Below are 19,231 nucleotides of genomic sequence, written 5' to 3'. Positions count from 1 at the left end.
CATGATATTTATGAAAATATATAACCATTTCCTCCATAACATCAGAAAGACAAACAACTGAAAATACCTATTTAAGTCGTGAAAACGCTTAATGAATAGGTACGTCCAACATTTACCTCAAGTTCTTAAATTTCATGTTCTAAATAAGTTTTCATACTCTTAAAAGGAGAAATAAAGTTAGACCACACACTTGATTAAAACTTGAGGCCAATAGAATGCCCTTCGCTCAGCATTCCTTCATTTCAAATTAGAATACAAATTTAGAACATGATATTGTAGGAGACTGCTAAGCACCAACAGCCGGTCTTTCATACACCAAAGATCAATTTTATAAACCTCCTCTGCCCAGCATAGAGTTTGATACTGTATTCTGATAATCAGTAGTTTTAAAATTATCTAAAGGCAAATTACATTGCGTATTAATATTTAAAACCCCATTTACAAAGTGGCAAAATTTACAATTTTAATGAAACAAAGCAACTCTAATTTTCACCTCATCAAATTCAAAAATTTGAGGAAAATTATAACTTAATCAGAATTTTAATGTTTAAAGCACTAAGAAAGTAATTCAGCAGGTCATCTTTAAGAAGTAATCTAACTCCCCACATATACTTTCTGATGGCCTGGAACTACTATGAAACAAATTCTTTTCCAGTTCTGAATATAATTAATTATTTTAACCTTTCCTACCCATTGTCACTTACTATGGCTTCCAAAAAAGAAAAAACTCTTTTTCAATTTTGAAGCAATTTTCAAAAACATTCCAAACTAAAAAGTGTTAAAGACTTAGTAAAAATATATATGCAAATGTGTCTTTGAAAAACCTGGCCGACTGTAAAACAACCAAAATCATCTGGAATTTCTATGACTCCCATATAACAGAAAGAAAACAAAATAAGACTAAAATTCATAAAGAGATATGGTTTCCAGCTGCATTTCTGCCATTAACTATCTGCATGACCTTGGCCAAGTTATTTATTTAGCCTTTCTGAAAAGCAGTAACCACCCTGCAACTTGTATACTAGTATGTGTGTGTGCACAAGTGTACATTAAGGCTAAAGTCTACTCTAGGTCTAAAATTCTGGTTCTAGTAAAAAGGTAACAAGAGGAAGAATTTGGAAACTATGGATTAAATCTGTAAAGCAATGGTATATCTGTGTTTCAGTTTTAATATATTTAAATAACCCAAAACATTTCAAAGTCTGTGACTACAGGTAAAATATGTGAAAGGACTTCAATATCTACAGCAACATATATTAGCAATATTAATAAATGCTTAAAGAGGTTCTAAAAATAGTACATGGTTCCGGAAAAAAAACCCAAATGTGTTACGGAGAAGCTTCACTTCCAACCAATGGCACTCTTGTATCACTTTAAAATATCCATGTTTCTTGGTGTGTCATTATACTTTCTCTAAAATATATTCACCAGTTTCGCCCATCTCTGATAAAAAGTATAGTGTTTTCTTCTCTCCTACTTAAAAGCTGGACTTGCACTTTACTGGCTCACAGAATCAAGGAAAAAAGGGCAACTGTAGGTTTAAACTTAACCAAAATTATATGAAGACTAACAAGAACTTTCTTCTTCACCTTACTTTCCAGGACGGTAGAGACTGGCTGCAATTATCAAAACTCTTAATAAAAAGTACTTTGGAGAAATAGCAGGCCTCATATTAGAATGCTTATACTTTTTCAGTTTAAAAGTAAGATTCAAGCAACTTACCATTGTCCCAAAAGGAATGGCTCTTGATGCGTGGTAATAAATGGCTATAAAATTGATGAAGAAGGCAGTGCCACACACCATAGCTGGGATAAGGAATGCCCCAATAAACATCTGCTTTATCCATCTCCTTCCTGGAAGAGAAGGGAAACTATGAAAGTCAGAGAGATAGACAGACAGGTATATATTAATGTTTCAAAGATGATTATTTAGTACCAAACTATTTAAAATTTAACATAAATAACTTGAAATCTGATAACCTAATAACTATTTCAAAATGATAGAGAAAGACCAGCCAGCTATTCAAGTATGTCTGATGGAAACATAGCTTTTGAAGTGGGTGTACTGGAAAAGAGCAATGAACTACAGATGTTCTGTCCTGATTCTGCCACTAAACTGCCGGGGACTTTGGTAAGCCACTCAATCTTTCTGAGCTACAAGCTGGCCTAGCCAGGTGTTTTCAAACTATTGCTTGGAGTTCTGAAGCTTCTTGGAGGTGTCCATAAAGTCACTGGTGAAGGAAGAGCTCAGGTCCCTTAGCCCTGTTTCAACCATTACAAGTCCATTTTCAAGTTTTACACATTGGAGTTTCATGTAAGTTTCGGTTGAAAAGAGGGTAACACTGCTTTAAAAAAAAAGTTAAAAAAAAAAAAAAAGTTTCTGGGTTAAATGGTCCCTAAATTTACTCTTAGTTCTCCAATTGTAATTATAAATACATATTTACATTTATTTCGCTGTTTCAAAAGGAAAAAAACAGAGTATGTTCTACAAGGTCTTTTCTACAGCAATTAGAACTACAGATTTACAAGTTTTACTAGTTCTTTGCAGCTCTTTATATTGCCAAAATTCTATATAGTGAGCACTTATTATTGAAATAATCAAGGGAAGGCATTTCTTAAACTATGTAATCAAAAGTTTTAAATCATGTTCACAGTGGCCAGGAGAGCACCAAAGAGCTGTTTCTAACACAGCAGAGAACACAAGCCAAATGCATCACCAGGAAGCATGTCCACACCGCTTAGGAACAGACTATAAAGATTTAACACAGGATCACCATTAAAATTCAACCCACAAGCATAAGCAAATAGGGACCCAAACACAAAGTGCTACAGGAAAAACAAGTGATAACACTTCATTTTCTTTGTTTTTCTATAGAAAGCTCTTTTAAAATATCTGTCTCATAATATTACTACCCCCAAATCTTGACATTTCTCCAGAAAAACTCCCTGATTCTGAACTTTCCGCTTTACTTAATTTCTCTCTCAGGTAAGTTTCAAGAACCCCCTCCTTTCCAAACTAATACCCAGAATTTGAACAACACAAAAAGGTGCCCACTAATTAAAGTATGTGTTATTCCTCTATTTAATTCTAACTCTTTGCTAGCACTCTCTTTTCCTGCACTTTCTATTATCTTCTCAAATTCAGGTAAATATTAGTAATTTCTATATTCAACTCTATTTCTCCCTTTCCCTCCAACAGTCAAACAGAATCCCCCGCACATTGCACTGGGTACAACCAGTCGCCCAATGTGCACTGCTGTGCTTCCTACTCCTCACACCCTTGGCGACTCAGTCACGTTCCAGGCTATCCGCGCCTTCAAGTTGGGTCTGGAGCATCAGCTGGTGCGCTGGGGGCCAGTGTGAAGACCCTGAGATTCACTAGATTTCAAATCCTGAGATAACTGAAAAATTTTTGCTTCTCTGGGTTGACCTCTATATTAGCCTGGTTTTTAGGGATCGTTCAGACAAAACACAAGGACACAATCAGACCTCCTCAGAGCACTGTCAGTCAGGCAATAGCCTTTAGCTCATCCTCGGTAAGACTTGATACTCCTAGGTGCTTCAGTCTGAACTCTGTCAGCTTTCAAGCATAAGTAAAGTTTAGCTGGGTGTTCTTAACTTGCAATCAGACAAAAAGCAAATTTATGTCCAGTAGAAATAAATTTCTTGTTTAAATAAATCTATTTCTGCTGTGGACTTTTCTGAGGATCATAAACTGTAAAATTCTCATCCTAAATAGTTGCCAGGTCAAATTCAAAGAAGTTGCCTTAGGCAGCCTTATTTCCTTAGCATGGTAGTCCTGTGCCATAAGACTTGTTTCTCCATATCTGGAGGTGGAAAGTAGAGACTGATCACCTAACTAAAAGAGTCAGGCAATCCAAAGAATTACCTATATTGAAGGTACAGACCTTGTTAAGTCTAGTAGGACCATTATGGAACCAGGATATCCTGGGGGCATTTTAAATGATCCTATGCTCTAAGCTCCTATAACCTGTAAGCCTAACCTAGTAAAAGAAGACAGGATCTCCTAATGCTGACACTGCTTTTTATGGGCTGAGAAAAATCACATTAAGAAGTCTTTATCCTTAGGAATGTAATTTTAAGGTCTTTCAACAACCCTTCATTCATAACCTGAAATATGCAAATCTACTATCAGCACTTTTCTGACCCTAGACAATTACAGGGAAAACAAAGACCGCCAATACCCTTGAATGCCATCACAGGAAGCAACACCAAGAAGTATCCTTGCAACATCCATGCATCCCCCATCATTTCCAAGTCACCAGAGTAAATAAGGGGGTATTTAAAATGAAGTGCTATTATTAAAAGATTATGACACAGAATAACAGACATTTTTGTGCAGGGTCCTTCAATAAATATTTAAGAGTCAACAGAAATAAACAGCTCCCCTTCCTATTCTCCTTCCACTGTCTAGACCAGGGGTGTCCAAACTTTTTTCAATGTTTTTCACCAAGGGCCATATGCGGTAAAATACGCAGTTGGGCCACTCACTCGAGGTGACGTACGTATTGCCTCACCTGGTTTATTTAAGTAAACTAAATATATTTTTGGAATTTGCTGCGGGCCAATTAAAAGTGGATCGTGGGCTGCAGTTGGGCTAAGGGCCATAATTTGGACACCCCTGGTCTAGACACTTTATCCATAAGCCATAAAACATTATATGGCTTTATAACCAACTATAAAGCTAAACACTCTATGTGGAGGCCTCCCATGGAGCACATCCAGGAAGGTAGGCATCTCAAAGCCAAACAGTATCAATAACTTAAATATACTCTTTCCTACATGTTCCTCAGGGCTAAATCACAGTGGACAATAGAGATAATCTATTAATTATTCACAAAATAAAATGCAAGGGACTCCATAAAAGCAAGATAGAACACATAACAGGTTTAGCGGAGATTACGTGAAATTGGGTAACAATGGATTTTATAATGGCTGTACTGCCCATTTTAAATTCCAAATACCTCACAGTAAAATATTAGCATCTATAATTAAAATACAAAACAGTAACTCATACGTCACCTCCTTGTCTAGCATACAGACTTCCTCCAAAATAACCATTCACTGGAGATGTAGCAGCATAGACAAATATGGCTGTACTGAGCATTGACCCTCTCCTAAAAGGTGAAAACACATATAAGATAAATCAAAACCAACAATTTAAAGAACACATCATATAGTTTATTACATTAACATCACTTTAATTTCAAAGGGAAACTTAACAGGAACACAAACATATCACTGGACTACAAAGGACCTCAAAAAGTTGCCTAGTAAATGAATTTCCAGTTAAAATTGCACTTAAATAATACAGGCTGATCCTAATTTTTTTAAATCTGCAGTTCAATTTCATAATGTATTCTAAACAAATATTTCACATTTCTTTGGCAAAAATATTAGAAGGGCAATAAAACTATTTTGCAACCCTGTGAACCAATCACATCATATGGAAAAGATATTCCTCTATTAAGAAAAATAATTAGAATATTCCTCTTTATAATTTTATTTAACTGCTTAAGATTATTGCCTGCTGATAGAAATATAACCTAAGTAGTATAAACATATTAGTGCTATTACTTTAAATGGTATAACACTGAGACTATTCCTATTTAGTTTCCCTTTTACTGTCAAAATGATTTTTTAAAAATCCACAGATCCAGGGGTGGCCCTTTAGCTCAGTTGGTTAGAGCGTGGTGCTGATACCACCAAGGTTGCCAGTTCAGTCCCCACATGGGCCACTGTGAGCTGCACCCTCCTTTAAAAAAAACAAAAACCCACAGGTCCACAAATCAAAATTAACTCATATCAACAATATCTAACCTCTTCTTGCAATAGCTAGGGAATTCAACCAACCCTCCTGTTGAATAAAACTTAAATTTTAAAAAAAAGAAACTTAGATTAAAAATTTTAAATGCCTAACTGCAAAAAGAAGTATTAAAATGATAAATGACAGTATAATTTACCATAATATAGAAATGTACTTAACCCACTAACAATAAAGACAGTTTCTAAAACTCACAACTACAAAGGTAAAATAAGTTCTATATATAGAAAAGAGGTTCTATCTATTGATAGAACATATAACTATGTTAGTTTGAGATAAAGAATATTCTTTTAAAGAGAATTTACAAAAACATCACACTAATGTGTACACTAGGAGGATATATAATTTTCATAAATTAACTACCTTCTGGGTAATAATTATTATATTCCACTGTTCACCTATATATTATAAAATACAAAAACATAGTATAGATTTGCAATATGTAGCACTCCTCTGCCCAAACACTTAAGCTCATTTTCATAAAGTGGATGTGTAATAGTTAAAACATTGGGAGTATCTAAGAATGTCATTCCCATGTTTAAAAGATCATAGGTTTCAAAGTTAATCAGTTTAAAACATCACATTCGTTTTTTCAAGAACCCAGTTAAACAATGTTAAGTACTAATTCCTTCCAGACTATCATTAACAAATTCAACCCATTTTCTGTTTACAACTGGGTGTATGAGGCTGACATAGTCCTAACAATGCTAAACACTGAAAGGCTGCGTTAGTGAAGACTAGTCTAATACCAGCCCGCCGTCTTAGTGTTAGCAGAGGGTTCAAAAATGCTCATGTGACTGAAAGCTCAAAATGACTACCAGGAATTTAAGCTCACCGTCCCAAGAGACACATCTCCTAAATGGAAGTGCGTATCAGATACAGTTTTAAACGTCAGACATACACTTTACCTCTTTGTTCATAAATATTCTATGGGCATTTTGCACCCAAAATAGACCCTTCTCATCTACACTGAAAATCAGCTAAAGTAGGGAACTGTCCTCTTTGTTCATCTGTCCAAGACTGAAGGGGGAACATCTAAAGAGCTGCTTTGCCTACACTTATCACCTCACCACTCCACCGACACTTTCAGGGCAGTGGCAGCGGCGGAATTTCAGCAGCCTTCCCCACACCGTCTCCGACACTAGGCCTCCTCAGGAGTTGCCGTCACACACCCGGGGACCACACCAGTGCTGATCCTCTACCTACTAAATATCTTTTTCTTCTGTGATTGCTATGGTGATCACCGAGGCAAAGTAATTCTCACGCTATATTATCTGCTTTTGATCCTTTAGAATCATTCCTGCTCTGCAGAACTCTTACAAATTTTATGTGCAAGTTTTTCATGTTCTCCTTTGTAATTTTAGTGTTTCTGTTTTCATTTCCATAGCACAGCAAATTAAGAGAGAAGTTCTGAAGTAAGAGTACCCAGGGTCAAAACTAGGCTTACTCATACCTCTTACTAATAGCTGTGTGATCTCAAATTATTCCACCTTTCTGAGATTTACTTTTCTCACATGTAGAATGAAAATAATAATAGTGTCCTCACAGGGCTGATGTAAGAATTAAAGGAGCGAATGTGCATAAAGCACCTAACATGGAACCTCAATGTTAGTCACTTTGACATAATAATATAGCTTTAGCAATTATCATATAAGTAATTAAGTATGTTCCCTTCAAACAATCACAACATAGAACCATTGATAGTAATAAGAGACTAAAATAACAATGCATGTCTTGCCTGCTAACACCATCTATTAGATAGGGTTTCTTATTTCTACATAAGCAGAAGAATTTCCGCATTAAAAAATGAATTTCCCAAACTGTACCACTAACATTTGACAAGGAACAAAGCAAAAACTTGGTTTCTAGGAGAGGTTACCCACCAGTCGCTCCTAAGACTGTAACTGTATAGTCAGTGTCAATTTAGTGGTGATGAATTTAATCCAGGAAAGCATGATTTCTTGGTAGATCTGAAATGCTTTTCTTATATTTGGGATTTAGTTCATCTAAAATATGAACTGCCCACCATAACACTGAAGTTTAGGTTTGGGTCAATTATTTTAAAGCTTATATGGAAAATAAACTGCAAAGGTTATATTAGGGAATACAACAGAAACTACAGAGAAATATCTTTGTTGATTAATACACATTCACTTAAGTTCAACATTGACTGAGTACTTTCCACACACAAAGTTCTTTAAGCAGGTACTTTGAGAATTCAAAAGTAAATTAATACCTAGTCCTTGTTAAGAGCTTATTGTCTGGTGGAATAAACAGCAATGTAGTATAGTTAAAGTTAATATACAACTAAAGAACCATTCTTGGGCAACAATTTATTGCTTGTCCACCAAATGACAGATATATGTAAGAAAGAATACATTATGAACTGAAATAGAGGTATGAAATATAACTGGAGACAAGTGTCATTCTGACTGCGGACTTCATGGGACAGCATCTGAAGTGCCTGAATTATAATCTCTGCCACTCAGGCTCAGAGTGTGTTTGCTTCATTGAGGTTGTGGTTCTCCAAGCAGAAGGTTATAGGACCCTTCAACAGGGACTTGAGATCTTTGTAAATGTACAATTTCTTATGATACAAAAACATCAAATCAAGAATTTCTTGCAACTAGTTTTGTCCACAAAGAATAAAATGTACCAGAAACCAAGTAAAGCAGGATAAGTCATCCAATTATTTTTCTAACTTCATGTACCTTCTTCACCACTCTTTTTACTATTATTTACCCTGCTTTCTTCTGTTCTAGAGTCTTCCAGTTTTGGAAGTAAATATGAAGTACTAATTTAGCAACTGTGAAAGCCACGTGCTTCTTATGAAGATCTAATTGGATCTTCGGCTTTCCAAAAAATGCCTATTCACTTTGTCAAATAGCTCTGAACTGTAAGTAACTCTGCTCATACTTCTAATGGAACATAACCTTTATAATCAACCAAAAAGTTCAGTAAGGCTAGTTAAGTTTCAGGAGGTAACAGAAAAATATATTTATACCTGAAGATTACTGTTCATTATTTAATCTGTCTGCAATAATGATATTTATGCTATTTAAATTCTAAGGTAATTGAAATAAGCATCTATTTAATTAAGATTAACTTCAAAGGTGCCAATGATTAAAACTATTCAAGAACAAGAAAAAAGTAATAAAATATAAGCACTTACTCTGTATATAAATCTTCTATCATTGCAACAATAATAACAATGAAAGACACAGCAAATATCTGACATCCAGAACCAATGAGAGAGGAAAATATTAGTGGGTGACTTGATGGTCTAAACACATCTCCATGCACCTGCTTCCATCCATACTCATCTCCTAGGTCTCTGTCCTATATATATATATGTAGAGAGAAGAGAAAATAATTCAGAATGAAATTAAAATACAGAAAATAGGTGAAAAATTATAATCACAGTTTAAGTTTCCTGCCTCCAAACTCATAGCTATTTAAAAGGGTTCAAAATATCGAGAAAAGACAGTTTCAATTTAAAATAATCACTACATTAAATAACTTTTATTGAGGCCCAGGAAGTAGCTCTGAGTTGTGCTCAGAAAATCTCAAAGAATGAAAAAGAAAATGGTCTAGGAGCAAAAAGAAATGGTCAAATTGGGGGAACAGCACACAGACTGTCTTAACATTGCTTTCACTCTACTCTTGCCATTTATGTCATGACTGTGATCATATATGACCAGGGCCAGGAGGAGAAGAGTATGCAAACCAGTACTAGATGCGATGCCCTAACAATGCAGACATGTCCTTCATAGCCTGGAATCGAAGAAAGCACATGGGGAAAACATCAGACCATTAAATAACAGTATTTCTTAATAAATAGTATTTTTTAAAAGGGATTCAATTTTTCCTTTTCAACCTAAGTAAGCGAGTATCTAAAACAGTGTTTCTTAATAAATATCAGTCCCTCAAGATAACCTAATTTTTTGGAGGAAGATTCTGGTCAGATATGTTTGAGAAGCACCAAATATTTTATCTGCTCTCTAATACTTCACAATATACATTAGCATATTAAAATTTAAATCCATTTAACTGTTCTCCAAACTTATTTAATGATGGAGCATATCTATCGTGTTTCCCTGAAAGTAAGACCTAGCCGGACAATCAGCTCTAATGCGTCTTTTGCAGCAAAAATTAATATAAGACCCGGTCTTATTTTTCTAATTATAGTACAATAAGACCGGGTCTTATAAGATCTGGTTTTGTGTAAGACCGGGTCTTATATTAAGTTTTGCTCCAAAAGACTCATTAGAGCTGATTGTCCGGCTAGGTCTTATTTTCAGGGAAACACAATGCATAAAATAGCCTTAAACATTCTACAGAACATGTTTTTTACAACATTGTTCTACAATTCAGTAAAAGAATTTATAAAACAAGCCCCCTTGCCCTGAACCTATTAAACTAAATGTAAACTAACCTTTCTACCCACTCCCTGATGCAATATTTAACACTATTAGAAAAATCCAACACAGGTCTACAAATTCATAGCTGCAATTTCGAAATCACAAGCTTTGAAAACTGAAAGTTTGTTTCGTAAGTTTAACATATCCTAATTTTGTGGCAAAAATTTGGACTGAACTAACATGAGGTTATTTATACTGTTTATTTATCCCACTTAGAGTGAATGTTCACGTTTTGCTGGGAAAAAAAATTAATAGATTTGATTAGAGACCCCTCCGAGAGTTTTACACCTTTCTAAAACCTGAAAATTCTGAATTCTGAAACTCATCTGACCTCAAGATTATGGCTCTCTATTCCAACATACAAAATAACACTGAATTAAATTGTTTTTATCAATACAATATAAAATATTTGCTCACCATGTCATCCATTTCTTCTTCTTTACTGTACCGGGCATAATCTTTTCTTAAAGTTCTCATTAAAATCATCGAAACTAAGCCCACCAAGAAGATAACCATCATGAATGAGTTGAAAATTGAAAACCAATGAATCTAAAATAACAGAAAATATCAGTTTTATTTTGACTACATGAAATATCAGTCACAAATATAAGTCAAAATTCATGTTCCATGATGACAATGGGAATGTTAATGCAAACAAAAAAACCAATCTTCTAAAATTTTTACATAAAAATCCAAACTTAAGACACTGAGGATGAGTATTCTCTATACAGAGATTGGCTTTCTTCACAGTAAGCTTCAGCTGCCCTAAAAACACATTATTTACATAGATTTTCACAATCAAATTTATTATACAAATAAAGTACAATTTGGCCACATGGCATATGCTAGTCAGCATTATAGAGAAAGAACATGAGCTTTAAAGTCACACAGGCCTGGGTTTTAGTCGGGGCTCTGTCGCTTTCTAGCTATGTGACCCCAGTTTTCCTATATCAAAAAAAAAAAGAAGAAATAATACTATCTTGTGATTTGTATGATTTAATAACATATATAAAAAATATGGCACTGTGTCTGGCACAGAGCAGTAAATACTCAATAAATGTTAGTTCCCTTCCCTCCAAACTGAACAACCTGAAAATCTTAAAACACCAAAACTAACCCATCACACCTGGCTGCCGTGGACTCAAGCCACCTTCCTGAATGACTTGCTTACAGTTCCTCCTCTCCACCCTGTCACCATCCTTTGTCACTCCTTTCCACGTTAGCTGTCCATGCTACAGAGAACACTGAGGTACCCTACAGTTTCTCAATGTTCCCAACACTCTTGACTTTGATTTCACCGATATATTTGTCAAAAAATTATGTCCAGATTCTGGTTCATAGAATCACAAGGTACTACTGTATCTCTGAGTGTATCTCAGAACTCAATGCATCTGACTTCAACTGGGCCTGCAACACTCTCCAGTAATTCCTTTATATTTTAATTCCTAAGAGTTCCTTAGGAATAGTTCCAAAATTTCTCTTCTTTCAAATCCCCAATTTCATTTATTTTTCTGCCATTTATCCTTTCAATCTCCTAGAAGGTGTTTCTCCTCTTAAATCAATCCTCCCACTATGCTCTAGATTTCTTTAACTCCTTGAGGTGTCTCACCCCCGTCTCATCTTGCACCCCTAAACTATACCTTTCTCCAGCATTGGCAACCTCTAAAGGTCCCTACCTATAATAGTATCTACTCCCTGGGGTTGTTACATGGTTTAAACAAGATAATAAATATAAAGCATATAACATAATGCCTGGCACATACCCTGTTTCCCCGAAAGTAAGACCTAGCCGGACAATCAGCTCTAATGTGTCTTTTGGAGCAAAAATTAATATAAGACCCGGTATTTATATAATACCATATCATATTATATTATAAGAGCAGGTCTTATAGTCAAATAAGACCCGATCTTATATTAGTTTTTGCTCCAAAAGACACATTAGAGCTGACTGTCCGTCTAGGTCTTATTTTCAGGGAAACACAGTAATAAAACACTGGAAAAAATTAAAAGTTGTTATTAGTATTATTATCTTTTAAAGTGTTTGCTTTGCTTGATCTTTCGTCCCCTCACTCTTTCAATCTTCTTCTTACCTCCCTCCTTTCAATGCCAATACTTTTCAAACAAGTTGACTGCAGGCTCTTCTTCCTTCACTTACTTCTAAACACAATCCAATCTCACTTTGCCACACAAAAGTTCTATCTCCTGTAATAAACTAGACCGATTCAGTGGTCAATGAGCTGCCCCCAGTCTCCTTGCTCTCCCTGCGCCGTGCGACCTTCGCTGACACTGCCATCCTACTTCACTGACTGCTGCTCTTCCCAGCCTCCATGAACTTTCCCAACAGCTCATCTTGGTCCTCAGCAGAGACTTCCTCAGGCTCTTAGAACTTTTAACTAGCATTCCAGTGATGTGGTGACACCCTCTGCCACCTCGTTTTAGTCTCTTCCGTTCCTCTCAATCTGTCCTGTATAAAGTTACCCAGCAAATCTTTCTGAAACAGCATGTTCATGTATCACTCCTCTATTTTCAAACTTACAGTGACATTCCCTATTTTCTCACATATCAATTCTAAACAATTTCCCCTAATATTCTGTACCCCTTGTAATATGGCCACCTCATCTTAGCTTGCCAACCTTTCTTTCCATTGTACCTGGTATCCCAATCAGGCCTATTTTTCCGCAGTGACTCACAAGTACAGCGTACTCATTTCTACCTCTGTATCTTCCTCATAATTTCTTCTCACATGGGATCTACTTCTGCCCACCTTTGTTAATTCTATCTACTGTTTAAAGCCCAACTCAAAATCCCTCTCTTCCATAAAACCTCTCATCGACATATTTCAGTTATTAATATATACTCCTGCTCTAAACTTCTCCATGTACATACATAGAATTTTTAACACAAAGGATGTACTGTCTCGGGCAGTTGGGACAGATTTTAACATGGGCTCACATGCTGAGCTGTGTCCTAGGGTGAAGGGCAGGCCTGGCTCTTGTCACTGACCCTGAGACTTTAGGTAAGCGACAAAGTCTATGGCTCTCCCTGAAAAAGAGGAGACAGCTAACTGCCTCTGCCTCTTCATAAAATCATTTCTTTCTTCATTCAATACTTTATTGAATATCTACTGAAATTATAAATAAAATGAATGCACTGTATTTTGAAATATTTGCAAAGTATGTACATAATTCTGTTTTCTTTAGGGTTTGGATGCATTGTTTCTTTTTTAAAAAAATTAGTTTCAGGTGTACACAAAAGTATATAAATTTAAGTTTATTACTTAAAAAGTATCATTCAAAATTTATAAAGGCAGCCCATAACTATAGGCTTTTCCAAAGATTTGATTTTATTTCCACCCTGGGACACGAATGACCCAAAAAAGGACAAGAGAAAAAAATTACATATATGACTCACATTTTCTTTCAGTCAATTTCAAAGTTTTGAAGAGAAAAGGTTTTACATAGTTATTTAATAATAAGAAAGATTTTACTATAATGCTAAAATTTCTAACAAAGCTCTCCATTTTCGAATCAAAGATATGAACTTTAAACCAATACCTATTATAATGTGCAAATTACCTGACCTTTTATAATATTCCTTTACTCCAAAAATTATGAAGTACTATGTAATTTTGAAATTATTATACCAAGGGAAGCATTTCTTAAAAATAATAAAGAGATCAGCTGTCACAAAGGGGTTACTAACCCTACAAACTCCTGACTCCAGCGCCCCCTAGTGTTGCTAACCCTAAAGCAGCACCCCAGGTTTGTCATCAATTTTAGAACATAAAATAAATAGCTATACCACTAGTGCTGCCTCTTACTGAGCACCTGCTATGTTGTCAAACACTGAACTAGGTGCGTTATATACACTATCAAATGGAATTTCACAACGGCTCTGCAGATATTATAATCCTTGCTTTACTACTAAGGAGACAGAAGCTAAAGAACCAAGTAATTTGATCACGGTTAAGTAAGTGGCAGAGACAGACTTTGTATTCAGCTTGAGCTCCAAAGTATGTACTTGCAGTCACTGTATTAGAAACAATCCCTACACTTAGACAATAGATCCCATCCCTTCCCACCTACTTAAGGAAAATGCTGCAGGAATTCTACTACCCCTTTTCTCCTGCACTGTCAGTTATGCACTTGCTACTGAACCTCATCAACATATAAAAGAACCTCATCAAGACATAAACATGTTTTTCTTACATCTCAAAAAAAGAAAAAAGAAAAATCTCCTAACTCCATCTTTTCTACTGGTCCCTACATGATTTCTTTGCTCCCTTTAGCAGCCAAGCTTGCTGTCCTCAATTCCTCTCCTCCCATCCTCTTACACCAGTTCTGTTCAGATTTTGCCCCACCACTACACCAAAACGGCTTTGTCAAGTTGTTGACTCCAGATGAATCCAACAGTCACTTTTAGTACTCATCTTACTCGACCCACCAGCAACAATCCAGAACTATCTTTCTATCCTCCATGATACACTTTCTTCTCTTGGCTTCCAGAATATCATACATACAATCTCTCCCCTACCAACACCACCACCCCTTCTTTACTGGTATTACCTCAGAGCCCTTAACTGTTTTCTCCCGTTGTCCCTAAACTTTCATTATTGCCCCCGGCGCTCAGTCCTTGGTCTTCTTCACTCTTCCCTGGTAAATGCATCCAGTCTCATAGCTTTAAATACCATCTATATGCCAAAGGCTGCAAAATTTGTATCTGTAACCCAGACCTTTTTTCTGAACTCCAGGTTGATATACCCAACTAGCTGGTCAGTATCTCCATTAGGATGTCTTACAGACACTTCAAACTGACAGGTCCTAAACTGTACTCTGATCTTCCCCTCCAATATCCTTTCTGCCTCAGTGATAGCAGCTCCATGCTAATAGCTGCTCAGGTAGAAAACTCAAGAGTTCTTCTCAACCTTTCTTTCTCTTCCTATCCATCAGGAAATTCTGCTGGCCCTACCTTCAAAATATACTCATAACCTGACATCTTCTCACCACCTACACTGCTATACCTTGGTCTTTGAAACCTACATCTGGCGATGCTCATTAATGTCTGTTATTGATTGGAGCACATATCAAATGTCTTAAAACACACAGTTTACCTACCCTGTGTTGAAAAAAAGATGGATCAAGATATTTGTCAAATCGATCTTCAAATTTTACATCTGACTTTTTCCATTTTACCTGAAAAAAAGTTTTCATTTGAAAATCAAGGCCAGTAAATGAATTAATAATCTTATAACAAAACTCTGAGCAAAATTTAAAGATTTACACACTTACACAATAAGAAACTAGAGAAATGGTGGAAAGGTATTACCAACTTCAGAAAGTGAAACATGTATGATAAAATATAAAATACTAACTTTCCTCTCTTTGTATAATATAACAAAACTTACAACTTTACTTAGAGGGATCATTTCGTTTTTCAAGGACTATTAACTATTGCTGACTTATATACTCTGACCTGATAAATGTGATAAGAATTCAATTAATTAGACCAATAAAGTAAGAATCTGCATGTCTTTATCTTTAGATTGTAATAGTTTTATACAATTATCAAATTTCTGCATTAGTTCAGTTATACAACTAGTATTTGCACTAGGTACATATGCACAAAGCTTTAACAACTTTCAAAACTGGTTACTAGCCAATTGACACATTCCAATTCAGGGAAAAAACAGGAGGCTACCTACACTGGATTTCTCTTCTTTCCACTATTTTTATTCCTAATGGAACAGAATTAACTTGACAGTTGCAAAGGACTCTAACAAGCTCTTACTCTGCAGGAGTATCTTATTCTAACTGATAAAGCAAAATATGGTAAACTATCCAGCAATTTTCAATACAACATCATCTCTATCTGCAGAGACGACAAGGAATATTGCCATCTAAAAATGTAACCGTGAGAATACATAGTTGGCTTAGCTAGCTGCCCAATAATAATGGTAAGCTTTGCTGGAGCAAATGGGAGGTCCTGCAAATGCATAACTGGTACCTAATACTACAGACCTGACGCAAATCTTCTCCCTGCTCTTAGGTGGCTTACTTATATACATTGAGGAAATACAGTTTAATAATATTCTGTGTCATCCCATTTGAAGCTACATTTTCATTTACTAAAGTTGCAAAATAAACCTAATTATTGATATTAGATCATAAACACTTCTCCCTGTATACAATTATTTTAATACTTACTGAATATGACATCTGGATTTTAGTATTGGGAACCAATTTCACCTTTCCTTCACTAGTTAGATTAACATCAACAATTCGATTTCCATTAAAACCTATTTCAAGTTTTTTGTAGGTCCAAAGATAGTAATCTTCTCCATTTTCATCAGCTTCACCAACAATACCTACAAAAGAAGTAACACTTTATACAAGGTAATGTCACTTAATATTTAAAATACATTAGAACCAAAATGTCAGGCAATGGTTTCATAAAAAACCAATATTACCACTATTCCTCATAGAACAAGGTAAAAATGTAGGCAAGACTTCTACTCTTTGTTAACTACCAGGCAAACACAAACCACGATAAAAAAAAGTGACGAACAGCTCAGCATAACCTATTACTGATTTGATCCTCGAAGTTCATGCTTTGTCAGTAGTATCATTATAATAATTATCACCATATACATATGTGTAGATTCCCTAATATTCCAAAATTTCGAAGAAGTGCTATATTCACCATCTGGCAAGGTTATCCAGTTAGTAGTGGTCAAACTAAAATTAAAACCAAGAGCTCCAGTCCAGTAAGCTGCAATATGTGGTTATGGTACCAAAACTTAAAATAAAAATTCCTCCTCTTTACACCTCAAGTTCTGGACATATCACCGGGAAGTCATTAAAATGAAAGGAGACCAGAAACCGTAAAAATCCTTGCGGAAAACATAGGCAGTAAGCTTTTTGACATCAGTCTTAGCAATATTTTTTTGGATTATGTCTCCTCAGGCACGGGCAATAAATGCAAAAATACAATAGTGGGACTATATCAACCTAAAACGCTTTTTGCACAGCAAAGGAAACCATCAACAAAACTAAAAGGCATCCTACTGTCCAGGAGAAGATATTTGCATATGGTTTACCTGATAGGAGGTTAATATCCAAAATATACAAAGAACTCACACAATTAAACATCAAAAAACAAACAATCTGATTAAAAAATGGGCAGACGACCTATACAGACATTTTTCCAAAGAAAACATACAGCTGGCCAACAGGCAGATGCAAAGATGCTCAACATTACAAATCATCAGGAAATGCAATCAGAACCACAATGAGATACCACCTCACACCTGTCAAAATGACTATTATCAAAAAAACAAAAAATTGTAAGTGTTGGTGAGGATGTAGAGAAAAAGGAATCCTCCTACACCGTTGGTAGGAATGTAAACTGATGCAGCCACTATGGAAAACACCACGAAGGTTCCTCAAACAATTAAAAATAGAACTACCATACGACCCAGCAATTGGGTATTTATTCAAAGAAAATGAAAAAACTAATTCAAAAAGACAAATGCACCCCTATGTTCACTGCAGCATTGTTCACAATAGCTAAGATATGGAAGCAACGTAAGTGTCCACTGATAGACGAATGGATAAAGAAGATGTGGTATATATGTACACAGACAGTGGAATTAGTCAGCAATATAAAAGAATTAAAGCTGGCCATTTGCAACAACATAAACGGACCTGGATGGTATTATGCTAAGTGAAATAAGTCAGACAGAGAAAGACAAATACTGTATGATTTCATTTATATGTGTAATCTGAAAAACAAGACAAACAAACAAAACAGAAACACACTCATACATAGATACAGAGAACAAACCAGTGGTTGCCAGAGGGATGGAGCGATGAGCAAAACAGGTGAAGGGGATTAAGGGGTACAAACTTCCAGTTATAAAATAAGTAAGTCACAGGAAGAAACAGGCAGCACAGAGAATACAGTCAATTATACTGTAATACTAGTGACAGAAGGTAACTAGACTCATTGTAGTGATCACTGCGCAATGTGTATAAATACTGAATCACTATGTTGTACACCTGAAACTAACATAACATTGTAAGTCAACTATACTTCAATAAAAAAATGAAAGAAGTGTTGAAGATTAATGGTAACGAGGCAATAAAGTGATCATTATGATCATGATTTGGGATACTGGAAGGGGAAGACCCAAACAGTGTGAGGGTAGTAGGTGAGAGCTGAGGATCTCTATCACTCGCTGACGCCTTCATACTGTCAGTTATTTATTTATCCCATGTTCCCTGTCCATGCCTATATACTTCCCAAGAGGCTTATGCTCTAAGTTACTCCTTAGGGCCTTCCTTCTACGGTCAATGCATCTCATTACAGTATTAGGGGGAATAAAAAGATTACTTTTTTATTAAAGGTTATTTATTTGCTTACTAACTAAAGTTGTTCTAATTGGTACAAATTCAAGGAATACAGTTTTGTTTTGTTTGGGGTTGTAGAGGGATAATGTAATCCTTCTAACAGTTAATTTTATCAAGGTTTATTACCTATCCACTCCAAAAACTCTGGGGATGGAGACAGTTACACCAAGTAAGAAGCTACTCTCCAAGGGGCTTTACAAAGACTGAAATCTTTACCCCCACAAAAGCCAGGTAAGAATTTTTTTTTTTTTTTCTGACAAGGATTCTCATGATTTAGACATTCTAAGACATCCAAAAGTATCTCCCCTAAACATGGCAGACCCTAGAATCCCAGGCTAAAAAAGATTTATCTTAAAACAGGAAAGCACAGTTGCATCTTGCTAAGGAGGCCCACAGAAATGACTGGAAAAATCCTAAGGTTCCAGAGAAGAAACCCATAAGGAGTGAAAACACCAGGAGAATGAAACCTGCTCTCTCACACACACACAAAGGAAACCCAGACTAAGGGGTTCTTCTCCTGAACCATATAGGCTCAGAAATCATCAGCGAATTTTCAGC

The 19,231-nt window shown here is 35.7% G+C and overlaps 1 protein-coding gene across 1 annotated transcript in view; it reads right to left on the bottom strand.

Annotated features, from left to right (window-relative positions):
- TM9SF3 (transmembrane 9 superfamily member 3) overlaps nt 1-19,231 on the bottom strand; it is a 57,347-nt gene that overhangs the window by 18,554 nt on the left and 19,562 nt on the right. Inside the window, exons 4-9 of the mRNA XM_019724781.3 lie at nt 16,469-16,629; nt 15,380-15,457; nt 10,683-10,814; nt 9,017-9,183; nt 5,043-5,137; nt 1,723-1,853 (exon numbers count right to left, since the gene is read on the bottom strand). Of these exons, the coding sequence (XP_019580340.1) occupies nt 1,723-1,853; nt 5,043-5,137; nt 9,017-9,183; nt 10,683-10,814; nt 15,380-15,457; nt 16,469-16,629 (764 nt within the window). The remainder of the gene's footprint in view (nt 1-1,722; nt 1,854-5,042; nt 5,138-9,016; nt 9,184-10,682; nt 10,815-15,379; nt 15,458-16,468; nt 16,630-19,231) is intronic.

Source organism: Rhinolophus sinicus, chromosome 15 (assembly GCF_057876585.1).
Source record: "Rhinolophus sinicus isolate RSI-liver-muscle chromosome 15, RSI-T2T, whole genome shotgun sequence".
NCBI lineage: Eukaryota > Metazoa > Chordata > Mammalia > Chiroptera > Rhinolophidae > Rhinolophus > Rhinolophus sinicus.
This window is presented reverse-complemented; position numbering and strand designations above follow the sequence as displayed.